The sequence below is a fragment of the Ahaetulla prasina genome, chromosome 1, assembly GCF_028640845.1.
Source record: "Ahaetulla prasina isolate Xishuangbanna chromosome 1, ASM2864084v1, whole genome shotgun sequence".
In the NCBI taxonomy this organism is placed as follows: Eukaryota; Metazoa; Chordata; class Lepidosauria; order Squamata; family Colubridae; genus Ahaetulla; species Ahaetulla prasina.
Window position 1 is genome coordinate 333,625,462 of NC_080539.1, and position 25,407 is coordinate 333,650,868.

General features: G+C 38.1%; 1 protein-coding gene across 4 annotated transcripts; it reads left to right on the plus strand.

Moving 5' to 3' along the window:
• BDKRB2 (bradykinin receptor B2) lies at positions 1–25,407 on the plus strand. Of its 4 annotated transcripts, none has more exons than XM_058162635.1 (3): positions 1–25; positions 15,959–16,079; positions 21,244–25,407. In XM_058162635.1, the coding sequence occupies exons 1-3, from the start codon at positions 16–18 to the stop codon at positions 22,367–22,369; spliced, it is 1,257 nt and encodes a 418-aa protein (XP_058018618.1). In that variant the 5' UTR covers positions 1–15; the 3' UTR covers positions 22,370–25,407. The 4 variants fall into 4 exon arrangements, with proteins under 4 accessions (XP_058018618.1, XP_058018619.1, XP_058018620.1 ...); XM_058162637.1 differs by lacking the exons at positions 1–25; positions 15,959–16,079 and adding exons at positions 7,812–7,928; positions 18,289–18,428; XM_058162638.1 differs by lacking the exon at positions 1–25 and adding an exon at positions 18,289–18,428 and having other exon boundaries at positions 16,064–16,079.

Here is a 25,407-nt window from a genome sequence, read left to right on the forward strand (position 1 = left end):
CCCCAAAATACCTGCATGATTCATGGTTAGCTGGCATTTGATTCTGCTTTTCCCTAATCCAATTTTGCCACTTAGCTCCCAGCATTGAATGAAGAAATATACAGCTTTGGATTTCAGGTAAATCCTGAAAATAAGTCAGTTTCTTATTGTTAAAAAGCCCTTCATCCTAGACAGTACTGAACTTGAATTTTTGTCTGTGTTCTGTTTTTTGAACTTGAAAGCTAACTATATTCATTGGAAATGGAATCGAGGGTGTAGAAATATATGCAAAGAGGTGGATTATACATTACTTTTACAAGTCAGTGAAGCACATAGCACATAGTATTTTTGCTGTTATTTGGTAGGCAAATCCTGGCTCTGTCTTAGAAACTGGGGGTGGAAATCTAATGTAACCTCCAAACTAGACTGACTCAGTAGTGGGTTTCACTTACCTTTGCTACCGGTTCGCTCATGCATGCGCAGAGCAATATTTGATGATGTCCGGGAGAGTGGGCAGAGTCTGCTGCTGCTACCAGTTCACCTGAACTGGGGCTTGAGTGCTTGAGGAGAAAACTATGGCACAGAATGCCTCCACAAAAGGAATCCTGGATTTTCCAAGGATGAGTCAAGTAACATCTCTGCTGCACTAGTTGTATTGAATGCCAGTTTGCTTCCAGGTCCAATTCAAGATGTTGGTTATGACCTTTAAAGCTCTCAATGCAGTGGTGAAATTCAATTTTTTTACTACCAGTTCTGTGGCTGTGGCTTGGTGGGTTTGTCTTGGCTTGTCTTGGCTTGGCTTGGCTAAGTGGGCGTGACTTGGTGGGCATGGCAGGGGAAGGATACTGCAAAATGCCCATTCCCTCCCCATTCCTGGGGGCAGGATATTGTAAAATCCCCATTTCCACCCCACCTGGGGCCAGCCAGAGGTGGTATTTGCTGGTTCTCTGAACTACTCTAATTTTCTGCTACCAGGTATGTTCTGTCAGTTAAAGCAGGGGTCTCCAACCTTGGTCCCTTTAAGACTTGTGGACTTCAACTCCTAGAGTTCCTCAGCCAGCTTTGCTGGCGACCCCTGGAGACCCCTGAGTTAAAGAATTTTGATTGGTTAGATTCAAGAAGAGAGCCTTCGCTGTGGTTGCCTCCATCTTGTGGAACATTCACCCAAAGCCACTTTGTGGCATCTTGTGAAGGGCAACATAGAAGTTAAATAAATAAATAAATAACCCCCACCCCCACCCCCGGCACAAAAAAGGGCACCCATTCTCCTGGCCTTCTGGAAATGTCTGAAGACCGACTCTTCCGACTCACTTGGGCTCCACAGAAATGCATGCAGCAGTTGAACGAATAAATTTTTTATTCTTGTTTTAATCTGCATTTGTATTGCAGTACTTACTATATGGTTTTTAAATTTTTATGTATTATTTGTACACTGCCCAGAGTTGCTCTGTGAGGGGAATGGGCAGTTTAGAAAATTATAAATACATAAAAAGATTGTCTTTAGAAGTAGGAGAGACAGTCCCAAACACTGTTCGTAGAGGTTCAATATTACTTTTCATAGCTGAAACTAAACCTGTTGCCTCAATCCTATTTTTCCACATTATTAAAATCTGGACATGTGTCAGGATGAAGGCCAAGAGACCTTAAATTTCACCAACTACAACAATCTAACCCTCTACAACTCTATAATCCATCAGATTTACTGATACTTTCCAACCCAAAACTTCTGGAAAGCTTTTCAGGGAAAAATGGAAGATCCAGGTTGTAAAGAAACCATTCCTTGGGTAGCTAACCACAACCAAAACAGAAAAGGCTGCTATCTCAAAACCAGTAGAAAGTGCTCACAAAAATATTTCAGTAGGATCCAGAAAGTATGTCATACCTTTGGCTGATTTTCAGAGAAACACGACGTATTCAGAAGCTTTTCAGCTGCTAATATTTGTCCAGAGATAAGAATATTATGCACTAAATAAGAATTATCCAGGGGGGTAGGGGCGTAGATATGAGCAATGAGCTGGTGACAGGAAGAAAAATCTATGGTTCCTATGCCCAGAAGTAATTTCCTGATTTTGAAAGGTTTATGTTGCTGCCAACCATGTAAGTCAAAAAAAGGAGGAAATGAGGAATATCTTTTCCAGTTGATGGACAAACTAAGAGCTTCCTATTTTTGCAATATTTGGGCCCCATCTATAATAAAAGCTTTGTGACTTTTTAAAAAAGGAGCTGCTGATCCAGTTCTACAGAGGAATTATTGAGTCTGTCATTTGCACCTCTATAACTGTCTGGTTCGGTTCTGCAACCCAACAAGAAAAACACAGACTTCAGAGGATAATTAGAACTGCAGAAAAAATAATTGCTACCAACTTGCCTTCCATTGAGGACCTGTATACTGCACGAATCAAGAAGAGAGCCGTGAAAATATTTGCAGATCCCTCGCATCCTGGACATAAACTGTTTCAACTCCTACCCTCAAAACGACGCTATAGAGCACTGCACACCAGAACAACTAGACACAAGAACAGTTTTTTCCCGAAGGCCATCACTCTGCTAAACAAATAATTCCCTCAACACTGTCAGACTATTTACTGAATCTGCACTACTATTAATCGTTTCATAGTTCCCATCACCAATCTCTTTCCACTTATGACTGTATGACTATAACTTGTTGCTGGCAATCCTTATGATTTATATTGATATATTGATCATCAATTGTGTTGTAAATGTTGTACCTTGATGAACGTATCTTTTCTTTTATGTACACTGAGATGGTATGCACCAAGACAAATTCCTTGTGTGTCCAATCACACTTGGCCAATAAAATTCTATTCTATTCTATTCTAAAAATACTGAGTGAGCAGCAGGAAGTAAAAGGGGTTCTGTTAACCAAATTAACTCAAACAATGAAATGTGTTGTAGTCAAAACATGTCCTAGGCAATGCTACATCATTGCATAATTCCAGGGCTTCAACTACATAATTTCTTGGAAAAGATAAGCCCTTATCCTTTCTTTTATCTCCCAGCCATCATCAACAGCTGCTGAATGCATCACGATGGAGTAACAGAACAACAGAATAACATAGTTGGAAGGGACTTTGGAAGTCTTTTAATCCAACCCTCTGCTCAGGAAGGAAACCATATGCCATGTCAGATAAATGGTTATCCAAATTTCTTCTTTAAAACTTCCAGTGTTGGAAAATCCACAATTTCTGGAGGCAAGTTGTTCAACTGATTAATTGTTCTAACAGTTACAAAATTTCTCCTTAGCTCTAGTTTGCTTCTCTCCTCAATTAGTTTCCATCCATTGTTTCTTGTCCTGTCTTCAGATGCTTTGTAGATTACATAGGTTGACCCCCTCTTCTTTGTGGCAGCCCCTTAGATATTGGACTACTGCTATTATGTCACCTATAAGTGGTGACATAATAGCATAATAGACATGATCTTACTTACTTACTAAGTAAGCAGCAGTTATCACATTGTGATTATCATCACATGTTCAGCTGCATGCCTATGACTTCTTAACAGAGGTTTCCACAACCCTAAAGGCCTGAATTTTATTTCTGTCATTTCAACATAAGAACCTTTAGAGCAGGGGTCTCCAGTCTTGGTAACTTCAACTTCCAGAATGCCCCAGTCAGCTTTGCTATCTTCTCAACCAGAATCTCCTTGACCCTTCTGGTGGTTCCACACTTCTGCAAGATTTGGGGAGCCAAAGTGAGATGGTCGCTTCAGTACTGTGGTAGTGCTCTGGAATGGCCTCCCTTTGGAAATCAGAAGAATTGAAACAAAGAATAACTGAGCATCTAAAACAGTACAAAAGAAACAGAATAAGGTTGCTTGTTACAAGAAACAAAAAACTAGCACAAATACTAAGATGTCAACACTGTAATATCAAATTTAAGCACCAACTTAGTGCAAGGGGGGGAAGCAATTATTGTAAATCATGTACCTTTTTTTTATTATTATTTGAATTTATATCCCGCCCTTCTCCGAAGACTCAGGGCAGCTTACACTGTGTTAAGCAATAGTCTTCATCCATTTGTATATTATATACAAAGTCAACTTTTATTGCCCCCAACAATCTGGGTCCTCATTTTACCTACCTTATAAAGGATGGAAGGCTGAGTCAACTTTGGGCCTGGTGGGACTTGAACTTGCAGTAATTGCAAGCAGCTGTGTTAATAACAGACAGACTTAGTCTGCTGAGCCACCAGAGGCACCTTGGATGCAAAGTCAACAAAGAAGAAAAAAAAACCAAACAGTACACCACCAAAATGGAGGATTAGACTGGAAAATAAGGTCAATTGGCTAAGATCAGATGTAAGCAAGCTAGAACAGATGAAAAAAAAAGTTCAAGAACAAGAAGATCAAACAATACCCCTGGTCAAAAAATATCACTAAAAAACAAGGAAGATCAAGGAAGCACTGGAGATAGTAAAGCAGCAAATAACAGCTATATCCAAGGAAATCAGCAGATACAAAGCTTAAATTGCAAATTATAGGCATATTCTCCCATTTCAATCCACCAGAAATGTTTCTACCAATCCATTAGTGGAGAGACTGAAGTGAATCAGTCAACACCTGACAAGGAAGAAACAGTGCAATTTTGGACACATATATAGGATAGCCCAAAGAAATACAACAAGAACACAGTTTAGTTAAAGGAGATGGATAAGAATAAAAAAATGAAAGAATTTGTAATAACAGTAGAAATGGTGGGGGGTGTCAGTTTTGGAAGACAATTTTCTTTTTGCTTCTTAACTGCCACATATTTTAGCTGGGGAAGTTGGGTGGGGCTTATTGTTGGAGCGATAGAAAGTTAGTCATAACATTCCGTATTCAAGGACTTTTGCCTGTGTCTGATGTAGACTGCCTGAAGATTGTATCCAATTGAGTGTGAAGAGTTGATTGGACAATGTTGTGGGTGTGAACTTGTGGGTGTGGGGCAGGGATGTGAACTGTCAACTGGGTGTGAAAAACCTGGAAGCTTTCAGTTTTGGGTTTTCCCAGCTGTGCCAACATGACATCTCTTATAAATTGGAACTTTGAGGAACCTCAAGCCTCAGAGCTTTATTACGTTGGGGGTATTCCTTGGAATCCTGACAGGGGGAAAGGCAAGGAAGATCAAGAATTGATCAGCACTAAAATGAATATAGTGAATATGAACTGCTTAGATTTTGGTTGCAGTGTCTGACAAGCCTGCACCCACTCATCACCAAGCAATTTAACCACAAATTTTAAGGAGGTGAAACTGAAGATTGGTTAACATCTGGCAAAAGCCAAATGATAATGAAAGATCCAATGAAAAGGGCAGCACCAGACAACTACAGGCTAATTACCTGCTTACCAACAACTTTAAAATTGCTAACTGGTGTGATAGCCAATGCAGTACAATAGCATCTAGTTCAAAATCTGTGCAGAAAGGAAACGGCACAAATAGCAGAGGGACAAAATATCAGCTCCTAATTAACAAGATGCTTTTGGAGGACCGTAAGACACGGAAGATCAACTTGAATGTAGCCTGGAATGATTACAAGAAGACACTGGACTCTTTGCCACATGACTGGATAATTCAAATACTTATAAATAATAGGAATCGCTAGAAATATCAGAAGCTTTGTGCAAAGATCACTGGCATAATGCAAGACACAGTTACTGGCAAATGGTGATAAACTGGGAGAACTTCTTTCAATAGAGAAATCTTTCAAAGAGCAAGGAGACTTCCTATCCTACTGTTTATCATTGCATGTCCATACATCATGTGCCACTTATGCCAAATGTGCCATTTATGCCATCATGTGGCATTTTAACATTGAAATTGATGCCCACCTCATAATAACCCTGTTCCCTTAGGTTAATGAGGGTGTTGTAGCAAAACACAGTTATACTCATCAGTCAACTAAACCAGGGGGTCAAATTTACCCAGAAACCAATGTAGTCATATATAGGATTAAATTAAATTTACCCAGTCAATCATGGTATGGGAACAGCTAAATCTGGTCAATGTTGTTGAAGGACACCAAAAGAAAGAATGGCTAAAAATTTAGGGCTCACTATTACAGACCTGATTGCTGAAATCTACCAGAAGAGAATTTCTCCACACCAAATAACCCTCCTGTCTATAAGAGCCTATCTGCCCATTTGAGAAAAAAACTAGTCAGGTTTGCCAGTTCTCTCTCAATATAAAGCTTTGTGGGGCGTAAGCAACTCCTGGTAGTGGAGCTTAGGTGGAGATTCTGTTTGCTAAATGGCGACTGTTAATTTCCAGAAAAAACGAAGTCATTTGATTTGGTTAGATGTGTTGTTTGTAAAAGGCCAGTAGTCATTAAGCCAGTCAAAAACTGCTATTTGGAGAAGTCTTATATCCCCACCCCCAAAAAATCCTATCGTTTATTTTTTTACAAAACACATTTCTGAGGCCCTGACAAGTTTAAAAGGAAGAAACATCACAATATCAAGAAAGATAATAGTTACCCGGAGAGAAGAATACAAACCCTGTTTTCCTTACAACACATAACTTAAAGAGACCCAACTCTCACCCTACTCCAAGGACTAGAGAAAGAGCCAAGTTTCAGAGCTTGTCTAAAGGCAGGCAAACCATGGGGTAGTTTGAATCTCTTGGCAATATCTGCTCCAGACGGCTGGTGCTGTGGCAGAGAAGGCACATTCATGGGTACCACTAGAGGGCACTGCTTACTCAATGAGATCCTGGTGAGAAACTATGAGAGATAGATGATCCTTCAACTTATTAAGTTTTATGCCATATAGGGCTCTGTGTATGATAACTATTATCATGACTTGCACCCAGAAGTAAACAATGCAGCTTGTGGAGCAGTATTGACACTTACCTATAACAGCTGACCATACCCTCCAACCAATGATGAAATCCAATTTTTTTTTCTACCGGTTCTGTGGGTGTGGCTTGGTGGGCGTGGTGTGGCTTGGTGGGCGTGGCAGGTGAAGGATACTGCAAAATCCCCATTCCTGGGGGAAGATATTGCAAAATCTCCATTCCCACCCCACTCTGGGCCAGCCAGAGGTGGTATTTGCCGGTTCTCCAAACTGCTCAAAATTTCCGCTACCAGTTCTCCAGAACAGTTCTCTTCTCCTGTCAGAACCTGCTGGATTTCATCCCTGCCTCCAACCAGACACAGACCAGACACAGTCCCAAAACTCTCCAGTAAAGTATTATTTTCCCTTCTTCCACTCTAATCTCCAACCAACCCATATAATTTTACAATCCCTGGTGTCCCTTTAATACATACACTTCCTCCAGGTGTTACATTGTGACATAATCTCAAATTGTCATTCATGTTTATCAATTCTATTACAAATGTAAGACTGAACAGGAATAACTGAAGAGCAGAAGCAGACTATTTATTGAAGCATTTAGAGCAGGGGTCTCCAACCTTGGCAACATTAAGCCTGGGGACTTCAATTCCAAGAATCCCCTGGGAGTTCTGGGAGTTGAAGTCCTCCAGGCTTAAAGTTGCCAAGGTTGGAGATCCCTGATTTAGAGAGCACCCAACACAAACAATGTGACTCAAAGTGCCATACAAAAAAAGGAAGGTGGGGGGGAATCACCAACTGACAAATAAAAAAAGAAGACAACACAAACCATTTAAGAATGCTGGGTTAATGAAATGTAAAGTAGCTTCACATTTGCATCCAGAAAAAGGTGCTGTGTTCCTGAAATTATCAGTGTCTGGGGATGGTTTATATTTTATTCTCAGCTGCTCATCAAAAGCCCACAATTTCATAAAGCCAAATGCAGCTACTTTGAGAACACTAGAAAAGTTGGGTGTAGATAGAAACATAAATTAGTTTAATCTACGGTGGGAGGAGCTGTTTCAATTCTTTCCAAAAAAGCAACAGCAGCAGCAGAAAGTGATTCATAAAGGCAGCTACAATTTGAGTGAACATCCAAAGCCTGAAGCTTCTGCTGGAATGGGGTATGTAGAGTAGTCTTGTTTTTCTTTGAATAGATTGTTAAATGTAAAACTTTCCTAAATCTTTCTTACAATTGTTCTTCCTTTCTCCTCTTTAAAACTTTTGCTGGTTCTCTAATCCCTATTTTTATTGTTGAATACAATGATTATTTAGATTTATTTGTCCCAGCACAAACTAAAAAGACTTACCATTGATAGATAACAGATGTGTGTGTGTGTGTGTGTGTGTGTGTGTGTGTGTGTGTGTGTGTGTGTGTCTGGTTTTGATTATAGTGAACTGCAATAAGGCAGATTAGAAGAATATAAGAAACATTGGGCACAACAGCTCTGGAACACACCGAGGAGCAAGAGTGGATGCAGTGAGACTTTTTTAAAAACCAAAAACCAAAAACAGAGAAGCTGTAAATTATAAACGAATGTTTCCTAACTTGGTGCTCTCCAGACGGAGGGAAATCAACTGCTGTAATTTTCCTAGACAGCGGGATTGCTTTGTTTTGTATGTGCTTGAATATTCATTTTGCTTGGCTATTTTGAAGCACAACTGAATAAAATGCACTACAGCCCTGATGGGTGGAAACTATGGGAAACACATTTTAACATGCCGGGACAACTATAAGCTGAGGAAGGTTGTTAAAATCTAAGTATTGCTCATTAAGTCAAAATTCTTTTTTTGGGGAGGGAGGGGTGGTAATGGTGCAAGCAGTTGTAGAGGGATTTTATTTATGTTGATGACAGTAAGCTTGCTGGTCAGAACCTCTAAGCAGAGGTCAGGTCGTCAGTCAAGATGAGATTTATTTGTAACTTGATGATCTTTTTAGTGTTTTGATTAAAAAAAAATAAGGGAAAGAGAAGAAAACCAGAGAGATGAAAGAAGAATACATTAGCAACAGAATTAAAAAGTTGTCCTTCATTAAAAAAAATGAAATGGAAATTGCTAGATGAAGCCACTATTATGAAAAGGATAATACTGTATACTAGGAACAGCCAATCTCAATTTCCCTACAGCAGGGAACTGTATTTTGCTCCTGGGTTGCCTCAAAATAGAAGTCACACTGTGCACACTCTGACAAAATGGTTTGGTTCCCCCTGATGAGTTGGACTTCAGCTCTCATCGGTGTTCATCAGGGCAAAGGACTGTGGGATTTGTAGTCTATAACATGCAGAGTCTACCACGTGCTTGCCTTTCTTAATGCAAGGGCCTTGATGTAGAAAATACTGAAGATTGGGTTGGGCTACAGTCCAATTGCCTGTTTACTAAGAAGGAAATCTTCTGAACTCATTCAAACTTCCCTCTTAGTAAAGAAATAAAATATAGTACAAGTACATAACGTAAACATTTTGACTTGGTGTATATGTGAATCCAGTTACTAATACTTTCATCCTACATATCACAGATGTAATCTAGTAACCTGGAGTCAAGAAAAATGCAACCAGGTTGCTGCACTTCTGCTCTTTAGGTCATTAGAGACTTACTAATACACTTCGTAATTCATAATCCTCCTTCACTGAAGCTGACATATACAGTTCTTCTAGTATATTGTTTACTAGGTATTTTGGGGCAATATTCCCTGCAGAATAATATCAAGGTGTAAGACACTTTTTAAAAAGAACACATTCACTAGAATGAAGCAAAAATGCTCATATCCACTGTAGTCATTTTAGTTCTTTGCATTAGTAACATGAAGGAGATCATAAAATCTCCATGAACTGCAAGTAATTCCTCCTTTTGCAAAATTACTAATGCAGAATAATAATAATAATAATAATAATAATAATAATAATAATAATAATAATAATAATAATAATAATAATAATAATAATAATAATAATAATAAAAAAAATAAAATAAAAATAAAAATAAAAAATAAAAGTTTATTGTCATTATATGTGTATACACAGTATACCCATACAACGAAATTCACATAACACCCAGAAACCAGACCCAACTCACATGACAATCCCCAGACACCCTCCCTCCCACCAAAAATTCCCCACCCCTAAAATCACCAAAATAGCCACACAACAGACCAAGTAATGCTGTCCAAAAGCTCACTGATGGTGGCCCTTTAGTTCATTGTTGAGTGCAGTTATAGCTCTGGGATAAAAACTATTCAGAAAACGTGTGATCCAAGTTTTAATTGTTCTCTATCTTCTGCCAGAAGGCAACAATCCAAAAAGATTGTAAGCAGGATAGGAAGAGTCTCTGAGAACGTTATGCAACTTCCTGAAACAGCAAGATGCTAAGATGTCATTCAGGGCTGGTAGCTGGAGCCCGATGATATTCTGGGCAGTTTTAATGATTCTCTGTAGAGCTTTTATGTCCACTGCAAAGCTGCTCCCATACCATGCAAGAATGCCGTATGTCAGGATACTCTCAATGGTGCTACCATAGTAGGACAGAAGTAGATGCTGAGATAGATTTATCTTCCTGAGCATTCTCAGAAGGTACAGCCTCTTCTGTGCCTTCTTCACAAGCATGTTAACATTCATAGTCCATGAAAGGTCCTCTGAGATATAAATGCTCAGAAATGGTCTTGATTCATGAAAAGAATGAATGAATTAAGCTAGCCTGATCCAATTGCTAGAAAACAAGAAAAGAAATACCAACTCGTCTAGAGAAATAATTGGAAAAGAAAACTCAAGCTTGTTTTTAACCCTATCAGATTGTACATCAATATGAATGGTAGATGTACCGACAATACATCTACCATTCAAAAAGACCTTGATCATCTAACCGCTTGGTCTAAAACTTAGCAACTCCAAATCTCAACCAGGAAATGCTCAGTCTTACATATTGGAAAAAAGAACCCAAACACTAAGTACATGCTTGATGGACATTACCTTACAGATGATGCCCACCCTGTCAAAGACCTTGGAGTTTTCATATCAAATGACCTAAATGCTAAAGCCCACTGCAACTACATAGCAAAAAAGGCTATGTTGTAAACCTAATTTTGCGTAGCTTCTTTTCCAAAAACACTACACTACTAACCAGAGGATATAAAACATTTGCTAGGCCAATTCTTGAATACAGCTCGCCTGTCTGGAACCCACACCACATTTCTGACATCAATACAATTGAACGTGTCCAGAAATATTTTACAAGAAGAGTTCTCCATTCCTCTGAACACAACAAAATACCTTATCCCACCTGACTTGAAATCCTAGGCTTAGAAAACTTAGAACTCCGTCGCCTTCGACAAGACCTAAGTTTAACTCATAGAATCATCTATTGTAATGTCCTTCCTGTTAAAGACTACTTCAACTTCAGTTGCAATAATACAAGAGCAACCAATAGATTCAAACTTAATGTTAACTGCTTTAATCTAGATTGCAGAAAATATGACTTCTGTAACAGAGTTATCAGTGCTTGGAACACATTACCTGACTCTGTGGTCTCTTCCCATAATCCCAAAAGCTTTAAACAAAAGCTTTCTACTATTGACCTCACCCCATTCCTAAAAGGATTATAAGGGGCCTGCATAAGAGCACAAACGTGCCTACCATTCCTCTCCTATTGTTTTTCTTTTTCTTCTTCTTATATATATATATATATGCTTATACTTCCTAATATTTACTCATATATATGTTTATATACTATATAATCTTTTTGTATGATACTTATATATTGTTGTAACAAAATAAATAAATAAATAAATAAATAAATTGATCATGGTCGCTACACAATTCCAGTTGATGAAATACATAGTTTTGCACCGTTCCTGTCCTATTGTTTGCTTGTTTCTTTCTTTTCTTTTTTTCTTCTTATATATATATATATGCTTATACTTCCTTATATTATCTCATATATATGTTTACATACTATATAATCTTTTTATGTGATGCTTATATATATTGTTGTGACAGAATAAATAAATAAATAAATTTCTATGAGTAACAAAGAACCTTGCAGTTGACAAAAAGAACTGAAATAGATAAGCTTTATTTTCTTTGTGAGTCTCTGCAAAACTAAATAGGGTGCTTTGTTATTGTTATTTTACCGGCAACTCTTTGAAAGAGAATGAGAAAGCTTTTATGATTGGCATATAATCAATAGGAAGACAGTTTCAGCTAAAACTTAGAATTATTTTTTAATAGCCCTTTTACAATTTTATTTTGAAATTATTATATAGTATATATCAATTAAGCCCTTTTGTAACTCAATTTATGGGCTAGTCAACGGGGAGGAGGGAAATGTTTACAATATACATGTAAACATTCTGATTTCATATCAATCATTTGATAATAGCTTCATATCAAACATATATCAAAGATTCAGAACCACTCCCAGAAATTATCCTTACCAGTCCAATAAAGATGTATTCAAACATGTGCCAAAATGTCATGTTAGAATTGTGGATTGAAAATAAATTACATTCTTTTTGGGTTTATATCATGCTGAGGATGGCTTAAATGTGAATTGTGTGGTTCAGATATTCTTTATGCTCAGTGAGCCTTATGCTTTGCAGAAGTTTTTTGTGTTTTTTTTAAAGTCTTCAAGGCAATTCTAAGGTTGTCGTTAGCCCCAAAATAGTCCAGTGAGCATTGTAATATCATCAATGGCCACAGTCGGGTGAGGAAAACTGGAACAGGGTGAGTTTATGATGCTACTGTAGTTTGAAGAGTAATCCTTTATTTATTCTGACAAATGCAGGACATGAAAGAACAAAAACATAATTTTTGTAAAAGATTCTGCCAGCTGAGCTCCTACAGCCAACTATGATAGTGATGGGATTAGAGAATTAGCATCCTGGGGGGTTCTATGGGACTTTGTGACTCAGGGCAAAAATAATAATAAAAAGTTATTTGTTTTGATTTTATGCCACAAACCTTATTCTTTCTAAGAAAAGACACACCCTGCAACTGGGAAATGTAAAGTTTCTTTGCTCTCTTTTGAATTTCCTGTAGAAATAATTTATTAGCTTTTGATTTCTGTTTTACCAAAAAACAATTCCTTTATCGGATTGGGCCACTGTCCCTTCTGTTGTAGTATTCTGTTTTCACAGTTGGCCAAACCAATTGCACAAGGAAGACCACTAATATCTCTGCAGATGGCCTTCAAAGGCATCAAGGCTACCAATAAAGGAGACTATTTCTAGCTCAGGGTTGAAAGGAGGGGTTCAACCTCAGGGTTGAAATGGGGAGGCTCTAGAAACAGTACAGAGAAGAGCAACAAAATGATTAGGGGACTGGAGCTAAAACATATGAAGAACAGTTCCAGGAACTGGGTATGTCTAGCTTAATGAAAAAAAGGACTGTGGTGACATGATAGCAGTGTTCCAATATCTATGGGGCTGCCACAAGGAAGAGGGAGTCAAGCTATTCTCCATAGCACCTGAGGGCAGAACAAGAAGCAATGGATGGAAACTAATCAAGGAGAGAAGCGGGGTGAAATGCTCCCGGTTAGGACCGGCTCGCCCGATCCGGTAGCGACCGTGGCGGGTGGTTCGGAGGACTGGTAGCAAAAATCCCTGACCCCACCCCCTGCCTCTGCTGAGCTGAGCTATGAGGGTTTGTTTGTTTTTTTACTTTTAAAATCAGTTTTTCTTCAGCTGAAAACATGCCTTTAAAAGTAAAAAAAAACCACATGTTTTCTACAAGCTCTTCAGCCTAAGAGCTTGTAGAAAACCTCCTTTTAAGAGATTCTCGGCTCCGATAAAGCACTTACCTAATTTGTTCCTTTCCGGCTGCAAAAGCCATGCTTTAAATCAATTGCATCAGTAGCAACTGCCTGCCTGAAATCCATCTGCTCAGTCAGCAACTGCTTTGCTGGCTGAGAAACTCTGGGAATTGAAGTCCACAAACCAAGTTACTAAGGTTGGAGACCCCTGATCTAAAAATAAAAATAAAATAAAATAAAATAAAATATTTGTACAGCTTTCTGAGATTTGATGTGTTTCTGTAGTGTTTCACTCTAACTACACAAACACACAAAATCTCACAAAGCTGTATGTGGCATTTTGTGTGTGTGTGTGTGTGTGTGTGTGTCAGTTGAGTTGTGTTGTGTTGTGTGTGTGTAAAGTGTGAAAGTTGGTTTTTGAGCTTTTTGTGGTTGTGTGAAGTGCGTGAAGTGTGAAGTGCAGCTGCTTTTACATTGTGTGTGAGTCAGTTGTGTTGTATTGTTTGCGTGTAAAGTGTGAAAGTTGGTTTTTGGTACCTCTTATTGTTTTGTATACTTTGTTTATTATTTTTATTATTTATTGTTATTGCCTCCCAACTCATCTGACCACCAAGCCACGCCCACCAATTAAGCCATGCCCACAGAACCGGTAGGGAAAATTTTTAGATTTCACCCCTGGAGAGAAGCAACCTAGAACTAAGAAGAAGTTTTCTGACGGTTAGAACAATTAATCAATGGAACAACTTGCCTCCAGAAGTTGTAAATGCTCCAACACTGGAAGTTTTTAAGAAGAGATTGGATAACTATTTGTCTAAAGTGGTATAGGATTTCCTTCCTAAACCGGAGGTTGGACTAGAAGACCTCCAAGGTCCCTTCCAACTCTGTTATTCTGTTTTCTGGTTTTGATGCTCTCTGAGCTTGCTTCTTTTTTGCAGACGTTTCATTCAAAGGCATCAAGACTAATAGCCACTGATCTCCAAGATTTTCATGTATTGGACAAACCTTGTTTTGAAACCAGCACCACTTCTCATCACAGCAAATTCTAAACTTGAATTAATGCATTATGTAAAAAACCTTTCATCAACAGGAGATGTTCCTCCTACTCTTCCATATGTTGCACAAGTGATAAACTGAGATTTAGAATTGCATGGCCTCCCCCTGCAAAGAAAAAGAGCCAATTTTAAAACATAATCCATCTCTAATATAAACTAGCTTCCTTTAGCACCCAATAAGCAGAAATGGATTGAAATATTAAACAAAGATGAACATTAGGGAAAGAATTATTGGCATTTCCTCTATTATGTCCAAGTGTATTGTATATAACTGCCCTTTCAGATTTGTTATATCCCTGAACTGGTACCTTCCATTGCCACCAGTTTCATTGGCAAGTCAAGATACCAGAATTTTTCTGTTATGATTATAGTTTATCCTTGGGTACCACACAGAGGTGTTATTCAGCAGGTTCTGACCAGTTCTGGAGAACCAGTAGTGGAAATTTTGAGTAGTTTGGAGAACCGGTAGTAAAAATTCTGACTGGCCCCACCCTCATCTATTCTCTGCCTCCCAAGACCCAGCTGATGGGGAGGAAATGGGGATTTTGCAGTAACCTTCCCTGGATTGGAGGGGGAATGGACATTTTACAGTATCCTTCCCCTGCCATGCCCACCAAACCACACCCACAGAATCAGTAGTAAAAAAAATTGAATCCTACCACTGGTACCACAGTTTATATGTAATGGGCTTTCTGTGCTTTAATTTTTGAAGCCACTCAGTATCACTGGTGTGGGGTGGGTAGCTATAAAAATCATATAAGTTCACATATATATTTAGGTATTTATAAATAAAATAAAAAGGGTAATTAATTTTAAAATTCTTGGTCTACTTTAGATTCTGGCCTTTTCATTCTCAAATCATTACTGTATTGATTTTGACGTTTATTCATATATTTCTATTTGTGTGTGATTTTTTTAATGACATAAAGTTAAATGTAGCTATGTTTAGTATTAGAAGTAGAATTAAAATTATTAAAATTAGAATTATTTAGTGATTACAGCAATTCAAAAAGTTTGGCTCAGATAAAGTTGTGATTTTGTTATTGAGTCTTGGACAGAGGAAAACTATCAGTTGAAATGAGAATTACTCTACCACTGAATGGGAAATTGGACAAACGCTTCTCATATTAATCTAAAATGCTAGTGACTGAAAATAAAAATTTCTGAGGCAAGGAAGCAGATTGCGTGCCCAGAAGAATTAAACTAAAACTATTTCGGTTATAATAAGCTGAGTCTACATCCACTTGGGCAGGAAGTTGATTTCCATGTACTTAGTTCTTCTTAGAAATAACCTGAAGAAACCATTTTAAACTGACCAGGATAGAATTGTGCTTTAATGACGTTTCCTTTGTTTCCTGCAGAGCTGTTTTCCACTTGCTCTGGCACGCAAGCACTTTCAGACAAGCACTTTCAGAATACTGTACAATCCTTCTTCCCAGCTGCATGGTGGGAACATAACCTCAAATGTTACAGGCAACAAAAGTAATGAAATCGCTACTTGATATCACTTTCTGGAAAATTATAATTTGTGTAAAACAAAATTAATTTTAAAAGGCAAGCCTAGGGCATTCATAAATGTACAGTAGCATAATATAACAATGGTAACATTGCCAAATATATTTTGACAAAATAATTTTCTTTATCCTCTCAGAAATGCTCTTCATGGTTACTGGATGATTGAGTAGCGAATTCCAAGTGCTTGAGCATTATAATTAGAATTATAAGAATCCAGCATGCAGCTTTTTATCTTTTTTCCTTTTTACTGTGGGTATTAGTAAAGGTTTGGTTAGCTACCATTAGCACCCATTTTTCTCTAACTGAACTGTCATGTGGATTTTCCCACAATTACTTCCCTACAATACAGTGGTAGGTTTCAAAATTTTTTACTACCAGTTCTGTGGACGTGGCTTGGTGGGCATGGCAAAGGAAGGATACTTTAAAATCTCCATTCCCTCCCCAATCCAGGGGAAGGTTACTGCAAAATCCACATTTCCTCCCCATCAGCTGGGTCTTGGGAGGCAGAGAATAGATGAGGGTGGGGCCAGTCAGAATTTTTACTACCGGTTCTCCGAACTACTCAAAATTTTCACTACCGGTTGTCCAGAACTGGTCAGAACCTGCTGAAACCCACCTCTGCTACAATAGCTAAAATAAGAGATAACCAGAACACCCTAATGGAGTGAAGATTATGCTGTACTTCAAACAAAATGTAGACAAACAGGCAGAACTTCATTTTGGTCATTGACCAATAAAAGTACACTCAATAAATGAACAACACAAAACTACATGTGCAATATGAGGCTTAGGTCACCAGCAGCCCTTTTGCATGGACTTTTGACCGCAAAATAATTAACAGATTCTATCTTCAGGATGGTGTTTATTTCATTTATAAAATTTAGACACCACCCATCTCACCAAGGGAATCTGGATGATTTAGATATTGATACAGTATACCAGTGGTGTTAAACTTGTAGCGTCACATTGTCGTCACATGATGTATCGTGACTTTTTTCCACTTTGCTAAACTGGGGGTCGGCATGGCCAACACGTGACACATCCAGCCCACGAACCATGAGTTTGACACCCCTGCAGTAGTCAATCCACCTTCATTTTTTAAAGGTCTAAATATCAGAAAAAGGAGCTGTTACATCTTGCCCTCATGGAGGAGACTTTGCATAACTTCTCTTCCATTCTCACCTCACAACCCTGAGTAGCGAAGGACATTTTACATAGTACTGAGTTCTAGTCCTCGTTAGGAATAAAAGCCAGCTGTGCAATCTTGGGTTACTCACTTTCTTTCAGTGCATCCCTCCTCATAGGGTTGTTGTGGGGAAAATAGAAGGAGGAAAAAGTGTTATCTATGTTCATTCCCCTGAGTTATTTATAAAAATAATCAAGGTGAGATAAAAATAATCAAATAAATATATATATCCTGGGTGGTTTTTTTTAAAAAAAATTACATTGATCACCAGGAGGCAGTATGCAATATGTTTTAACCTATTTGGAATCATCAGGCATACATAGCTACAGATTTTTCTATGAGCTGCAAACTCAAACGGTACCTACTATGAGCCATGAGTCACCAGTCAGATATCGCTCCCTGGTGATCAATACAAACTAGGGGTAGTATTCATTTACCCTTGCTACCAATTCACAAATGTGAGTATAATTTCCATAAACCAGGAAAAATTCCTTGAAATATGTTTCCCTAACACAGGGCCAAATGATCGCTTCACAATTGGAAAATTTGTACTGCTCTGCAGCAGGTTAAAGTTTGATAGACTGAATTAGGGAAAAATCCCTTTCCTTGATTCTACAATATATCTGAATATTTTGTGTGAAGTCAAAATATTATTATGCAGCAATAGTGGCAGGAAATCCAACCATGATCTCCATTTCCTTTTCTATTGTTCTGTGGCTATAAATATATGAGAAAGAATGGCTTCCCGCAATAATATATAAATCCCCAAAGTTGTCCTCCTTATACAATGTCACTTACTAGTAGAATTTGCCATGAAACATTGCAGGGTTATGCATTTGCTCAGGGTTGGAATTTTATCCTTGTCAAGGATGCTTAACTCCTTTCTCCTTCTCAATCTATCTGTCACTTTTCCTCAACTGATAAACCCAGATTCTATATTATAACCCATGTTCCAGTTCTTACTAGGTCACCTCATTTGTTTTTCTGCAGTTCTTCAAAATGTGGGCTTTATCTAAGCCTCTTCATAATCTTCCATTGGTGCACAGATGCTGCATGATTAGGTGGGCATGGAATGGAACATTCTTACAGAGGGTATGGCCAGCTGAAGTCCTGTAGGATTTTACCACATGGTAATATTTTTTTTATTTGTATCTACAGCAAAATAAGTCTCACTGAGTTCAGATTTCAAGCTAAGACTTCAGTCCCATCCATGCTACCTTGGAGTAACTCAGCACCACATACATGAGAGATATGGTGTTGAGATCTCTACATCTATATATCTATAGTATCTATCTATAACTATAGATATAGATAATCTAAGATTCATTGAAGTAAAGTAACAGTGAAGCATGTTTTAAGTGCATTTTACGAGACTTATTTTCTCTAGATAAATATTTCCATTCAACTAATTTAAACATTTAGAAAAATAACCCCTTTCATTAATTATGCAACATGTAAAACCAAGAATTTACCATATAAGTCAAACAAGCACCCTAAAATACCTCCCACCCCCCATCGGTTTATAGCAGCTGGGATAGTTTCAATTCAAAATCTCTCTCCTTCACTCCACAAATAACACATTATATGAGAGGTATATCTCTGGTTTATGTTCCCCAGAACAAGGCAAGTCAGACTATAAAGCAGTATTCTGCACCTTTTTTTTATGGCTGGACACAATATCCATTTTCTCCTTATAAGTCTTTAACTACCAATTCACAATGCTTGAACCAAGTTAACACATTCCCAAATAGGTTACACTGACCACTGTAGAGTAGAATAGAGTAGAGTAGAGTAGAGTAGAATAGAATAGAATAGAATAGAATAGAATAGAATAGAATAGAATAGAATAGAATAGAATAGAATAGATTTTTTTATTGGCCAAGTGTGATTGGACACACAAGGAATTTGTCTTGGTGCATATGCTATTCACCAGTCCCTGAAAGTACATCTGCATGAAATATCCTAGCCAATTATCCAGCCTTATTTCATCAAATTAAAAACAGACTATCATTAAATCAGGACAACTTATGAAAAGTGACTAACAGATTATTCCCTAGCTTTCACCCCTCCGCCTTCCCCCAACTAGCTGGAAACTAATCATTGTCTGTAATGTGGGGCAGGCAAATGTAATCATACACAGAGAATAGTATGTTTATTCATCAGTTAAGTTGCCCAGCTAACAGATTCCATTAATTGGGATAGAGAAGAGGGTGAAGCAGAAGGGAACATTTCCAGTACTCCTACTTTATTCAATCCTTCCTCCATACAACATACCTGTCAAGCTATATCTGAATATGAGTCCTGTGGTCTTTTGAAAGAATACTAAACTACGTCCAAAAATTGCATGACTACCCCAAAATGTAATAGTGGTATATATGTGCATATGAAAATACAAACGCGTAAATAATCTTGTACTTATCTTCAAAAATAATTTCTTTATGATGATATAGACCAGGATGTCCAACCTTGGCAATTTTAAGACCCATGATTGCAGGGGAATTCTGGGAGTTGAAGTCCACAAGTCTTAAAGTTGCCAAGGTAGGACACCTCTGACATAAATACTCCCAGGGTGACTGCAAATGTCTACACGACACCCCCAATTTATTCAGCCATTCAGCAAGATTTTGTCAATTTTGAAGCACCTGGCAATTCTTAAGTTTCTCTTCAAAACAACCTAGCAACAGACATTAAGCTTGAAATGAACACGGGGTAAAGTGCTACCGGTTCGGGCTGGTTTGCCTGAATCGGTAATAAAAAATGCTATCGGTTCGCGGAACCGGTAGTAAAAAATGTAAAAAAAAAAGTTCCAACGATCAGCTGAGCGATGTGCGGTCGTCAGAACTTTTTTTTTTACTTTTAAAGCATTTTTTACTACCGGTTCTCCAGAACCGGTAGTTAAAAATGTTTTAAAAAGTAAAAATAAAGTTCCAACGATTGTGCGTCGCTCAGCTGATTATCGGAACTTTTTTTTTTTTACTTTTTAAGCTTTTTTTTTACTTTTTACTTTTTTTTTTGAATAGGTAGTAAAAAAATGCTTTAAAAAAGTAAAAAAAAGGTTTGGACAATTGCGCGCATGCAGCGCACGCTTGACGCACAGCACACATATGCAGCTAGCTAGCAAACTGGCAGGAAACTGGTTCAGATTTCACCACTGAATGAACAAGCTGACTAAAGGAGAGTCAATAATAAAGTCTCAGCAATAACTTGGAGCAGCCAAACACAACGTTATGTTAGTGTTACTGAGGTTCTGCGGGTGGCTAGGATGATTTTTTACTTTCAGCCTACATCTACATTGTACCTTTGGCTTCACTGATATACTATCACAGTAGGAATTGCTATTAGCAAGAACACTTGTCTGTAATATTTTCTTTAGCATCTTGCAGTGTTGCCATCTGTCTCGTAAATGCACAAGATTCGTTTTTCTCGCCATGTACATGTATATATATATATATATATATATTGTTGTACCTTGATGAACGTATCTTTTCTTTTATGTACACTGAGAGCATATGCACCAAGACAAATTCCTTGTGTGTCCAATCACACTTGGCCAATAAAATTCTATAAATTCTATAAATAAAAATATCCGTACCAGACTGTATTGTTTCTCTGCATCATATAATATATGTGGGTATGTGGGTATATGCATAATTTTGTGTTTGTTTATCTTGTCATGTTTATGTAGCATATATTGGAGGTGGTGACCCTTTGAGAGCCGTATGCAACAAAACACTATTTTAATGTATGCCAATTAGTGTACATTTAAAGTGACAATAAAGTTATTCTAAGTTGTAAGTCTAAGTTCCTGGGACATTTAATTGTTTTACTTGCCCCAATTTCTTCTAATAGAACTGAATTCCATCCTTAGTTTTTATTTAAGATTTGATTTTTAAATATTGCACTGAATAATATTTCTGAACAATAATCCTTTTTTTTATTTTTTAGCATTGAAGCAACGACTATCATGGCTGAGCATGGTACAGCCTTTCCTAATGGTACAATCAGCTGGAGTACAACACCTTCCACCAGCTGCCCTTGGCCAGAAGACTGGCAATGGTTGTTACGTATCCTGCCTGCCTTTCTCTGGTTTCTTACTGTAGTGGGAACACTGGGGAATTTATTTGTTCTCAGTGTCTGGTGCTTCCATAAGAGCCGCTCCACTGTGGCTGAAATTTACCTGGCAAATTTAGCAGCAGCTGACCTTCTGTTGCTCTGTGGGTTGCCTTTCTGGGCTATCAACACAGCCAACAACTTCTATTGGCCATTTGGGCTCATCCTTTGCAAAATCATCAACTCATTCCTTGTTATCAACTTATATTCAAGCATTTATTTTGTGGTCATGGTGAGCATTGATCGCTACTTGGTCTTGGTGAAAACAATGTCTCTGGGACGCATGCGCCAGCCAAGGTATGCCAAATGGAACTGCTTTATGATTTGGGTTTCTGCCCTTTTACTTAGCTTTCCTGCTCTGGCATTCAGGTCATTAAAGGATGTGGAAGGATATGAGGGTATGGCCTGTGTTTTGGAGTATCCTTCTGTTTTTCAGTGGACAATTACCACGGCCATTTTGCTAAACACAGTGGGCTTTCTGATACCAGTCTGTATCATTACCTACTGTTCTGTTCAAATCATTCAAGCTTTACAAAACCGTGACTTTCAAAAGATCAAAACCATTCAGACTGAGAAAAAAGCCACCATACTGGTTTTTGCAGTCCTCCTCCTGTTTATCATCTGTTGGCTTCCATTCCAGACCACCACATTCATAGATGTGTTATTTCAAATAGGTATCATTTCTGGTTGTGCTGTAGATCAAGGCCTTGTTGTGGCTAGCCAGATTGCTGCTGGTTGCGGTTTCATCAACAGTTGTCTTAATCCAATAGTCTATGTCATTGTAGGCAAACATTTCCGAAGGAAATGCAAGGAAGTCTACTTTGGCAGAGTTCTTCGAAGACCTAGTTCAGCACCATCAATGACAACCATGGAAATTTTCCGTATTTCCTTTTCATCAGATAATCAAAGGAAAAAATCTGCTGCCAGTTTATCCACAAAGCATAATTTGCTTACTTCATGAAAAAAAAAGATAAGAGATTAAGTAAAATTATGGTTTTACCTGGAACCTCATTTTCAGTGATAAAGACTAATTTATTGCTGATTAAAGTTTGTGGAAGATGACATTGGTTTGCGTAGGACGCCAGCTCCAGTTAATGAATGGGGTTTAGTTAGTATGTTTGTACATATTTGCTTGTATATATGTGCATGTGTATATCAAATATCTGCATCAGATACCAGATTCTGAAGATCCTTTTCAAAAAAACCAAAAATCTTTCTGCAAATAAAAGTCATGTATGTCTTCTATAGTATTTTAATAGGGAATTCAAAGATGCTCAAATACTTGGGAAATCTTCTGATGCACCCCTTTGCTCTGGAATCCTTGCTCTTCTGCCATAGAAAGAAGAGCCATTGTATAGGCTCTATTTGGCTTGAACACGAGAGTTAGCCCAAATCCTATCCAGATTTCCCAGTGAATATACAAAAAGGAGAAGATGACAGCTTCTGTTGTGACTTCCATGCAAAAAGCTCTAAGTTACAATACATTTTGTGTCAGCTCCAAGCATTTACTTTCCTGCCAGATCAGTTGTGCAACTGTTTACCAATAAGGCAGAGGTGAAATTCAAAATGTTTCCCTAGTGGTTCTCTAGGCATGGCTTGGTGGGCGTGGCAGGGGAAGGTTACTGCAAAATCTCCATTCTCACCCCACTCCAGGGGAAGGATACTGCAAAATCTCCATTCCCACCCTACTGTGGGGCCAGCCAGAGGTGGTATTTGGTGGTTCTCTGAACTACTCAAAATTTCTGCTACTGGTTCTCCAAAATCTGTTAGAACCTGCTGAATTTTGACAGTTTGTTGCAAAAAATCAAATTTAGAAAGCACACATAGGGAGACTGATGCAGCAGTATTCATTAACTTTATATATGAAGATAAACGTACAATACCAATATAGATTCTTCTTACAAGAAAAACCCAAGGCAGGAGAGAACAGTTAGTTTCATTTCAGCAGAGCAGCAGACAAGTTCACAATGGTTTCAGTTTCAATTCTCTGCACAGACTCAGAAGCCGTAGACTAAGATACGCCCTGGCTCCAGTCTGCCTCAGCTCCCAATTGGCTGACTTAGTTGCTATGCCTGTTCATTGGCTGACCTTGTTACCATCTGACAAATTTCACCCCTGCCATTAGGCCCTTTTAACAAAGTCTGGTACTGAGGAAGCAGAAAAGAAAGAAACTGAATATTTTTTGACTTGCGACTTATTTTTTTCAATGGTTAGCTGACAAAAACAGGAGTTAGAAACAGGGAACTATATAGAAGGATCAGTGATATAAGGAAGGTATGTTAAATTGGTTAAACAAATATGATTATTATTAATAATATTAGAATTTATATTAATGCAATGGATATTGTTGTAAACACTTTATTATTTTCTAAAATGATTTGTACCCAGACAACACACTGTTCAATGGAATTTGGAATTTTTGTATGTTATAAAATAAAAGCTTAATATATTTTTTTTAAAAAAATGGTAGCAGCCCTGCCATGATGAATACTTCAGACCCACATGTACATGTTCAGTTCTTATTCACCATGATTGGGAGCTAAAGCTATATACCCTGTTTCCCCCAAAATAAGACATCTCCTGATAATAAAGCCAATCGGGCTTTTGAGTGCATGGCAATAAGGCCAAGCGCTTATTTCAGGGTTCAAAAAAATATAAGGCAGGGTCTTTTTTGGGGGGAAACACGATACGTAGCCCTTAACGTATGACCACCATTGAGCCCCAAATTTATGTTGCTAAATGAGACATTTGTTAAGTGAGTTTTGCCCCATTTTCTTGCCACATTTGTTAAGTGAATCACTGCAGTTGTTAAGTTAGTAACACAGTTGTTAAAGTGAATCTGGCTTCCCCATTGACTTTGGTTGTCAGAAAGGTCGCAAAAGGTGATCTCATGACCCCAAGACAATGCAACGGTCATAAATATGAACCAGGTGTCAATCATCTGAATGCAAATCACATGACCATAGAGATGCTGCAATGGTTATAAGTGTGGAAAAATGGTCCTAAGTCACTTTTTTCAGTGCCGTTGTAACTTCGAACAGTCACTAAATGAACTGTTGTAAATCGAGGACTACCTATAATAGCCACCTAGAGTTGCTTCAGTAATTCAGTTGTCTAATAAACTGATAAACCTCCACCTGCTCTGCCTATACAAGTCAATAGGTCTGGCAGCTAATGGGTATAGCAGGGGCGAGATAGTTATGAGGCATAGGGAAGGGTCTGGAAGTACTGGCCCTGTTGTTCCATGACATCAGCCAGCAGAAATCAACAGTACTCTTCTTTTTAGTGTGGCTAGTCCTGAATGTAGTAAAAGTGTGAAGTGCCAGATTGCCCCTTTTTTCCTCAGTGAACCACTAGCATCTAGAGCAGGGGTCTCCAACCTTGGCAACTTTAAGACTTGTGGACTTCAATTCCCAGAATTCCCAGAACTCTGGGAGTTGAAGTCCACAAGTCTTAAAGTTGCCAAGGTTGGAGACCCGTGATCTAGAGAACAGTAAAAGCAGTGATTCTTTTTACCTGAATGCTATTGCATTGGCAATATACATATAATCAATTGCTCCACCTTACAGTAAGGTGAGTGGAAGGTAGAGCGAGATAGCTATGTTTTGTCAGGGACCAACTAAGGCTTTCAGCAGCAAAACCTGAATCATGTTCATATTTTACCTGCTGTCTTAATTCAGTTGTAAATCTGTATTTCTTTGAATGGACTTGTTTGCCACTGAAATGATGAATTATGAATATTTGTGTTGTTTCTATTGCTTTACTTGATTTGTATACATATATGTTTGTAAATATAAATGCACATGAACACATGTAATTTTTTAAATGGTCTTTTGCTTTGAAAACAGTTTGCTTGTAGAAAATGCTTTCTCCTGTGGAACTACCATGCTGTATCTTGCTCACTTAGGAATCAATCCGTTCTCTAAATTCCAAAATTGTTATTTTGTAATAATATTATTATGTAATAAAGGTCTTGAGCTGTGCTTAGCACATGTTAAA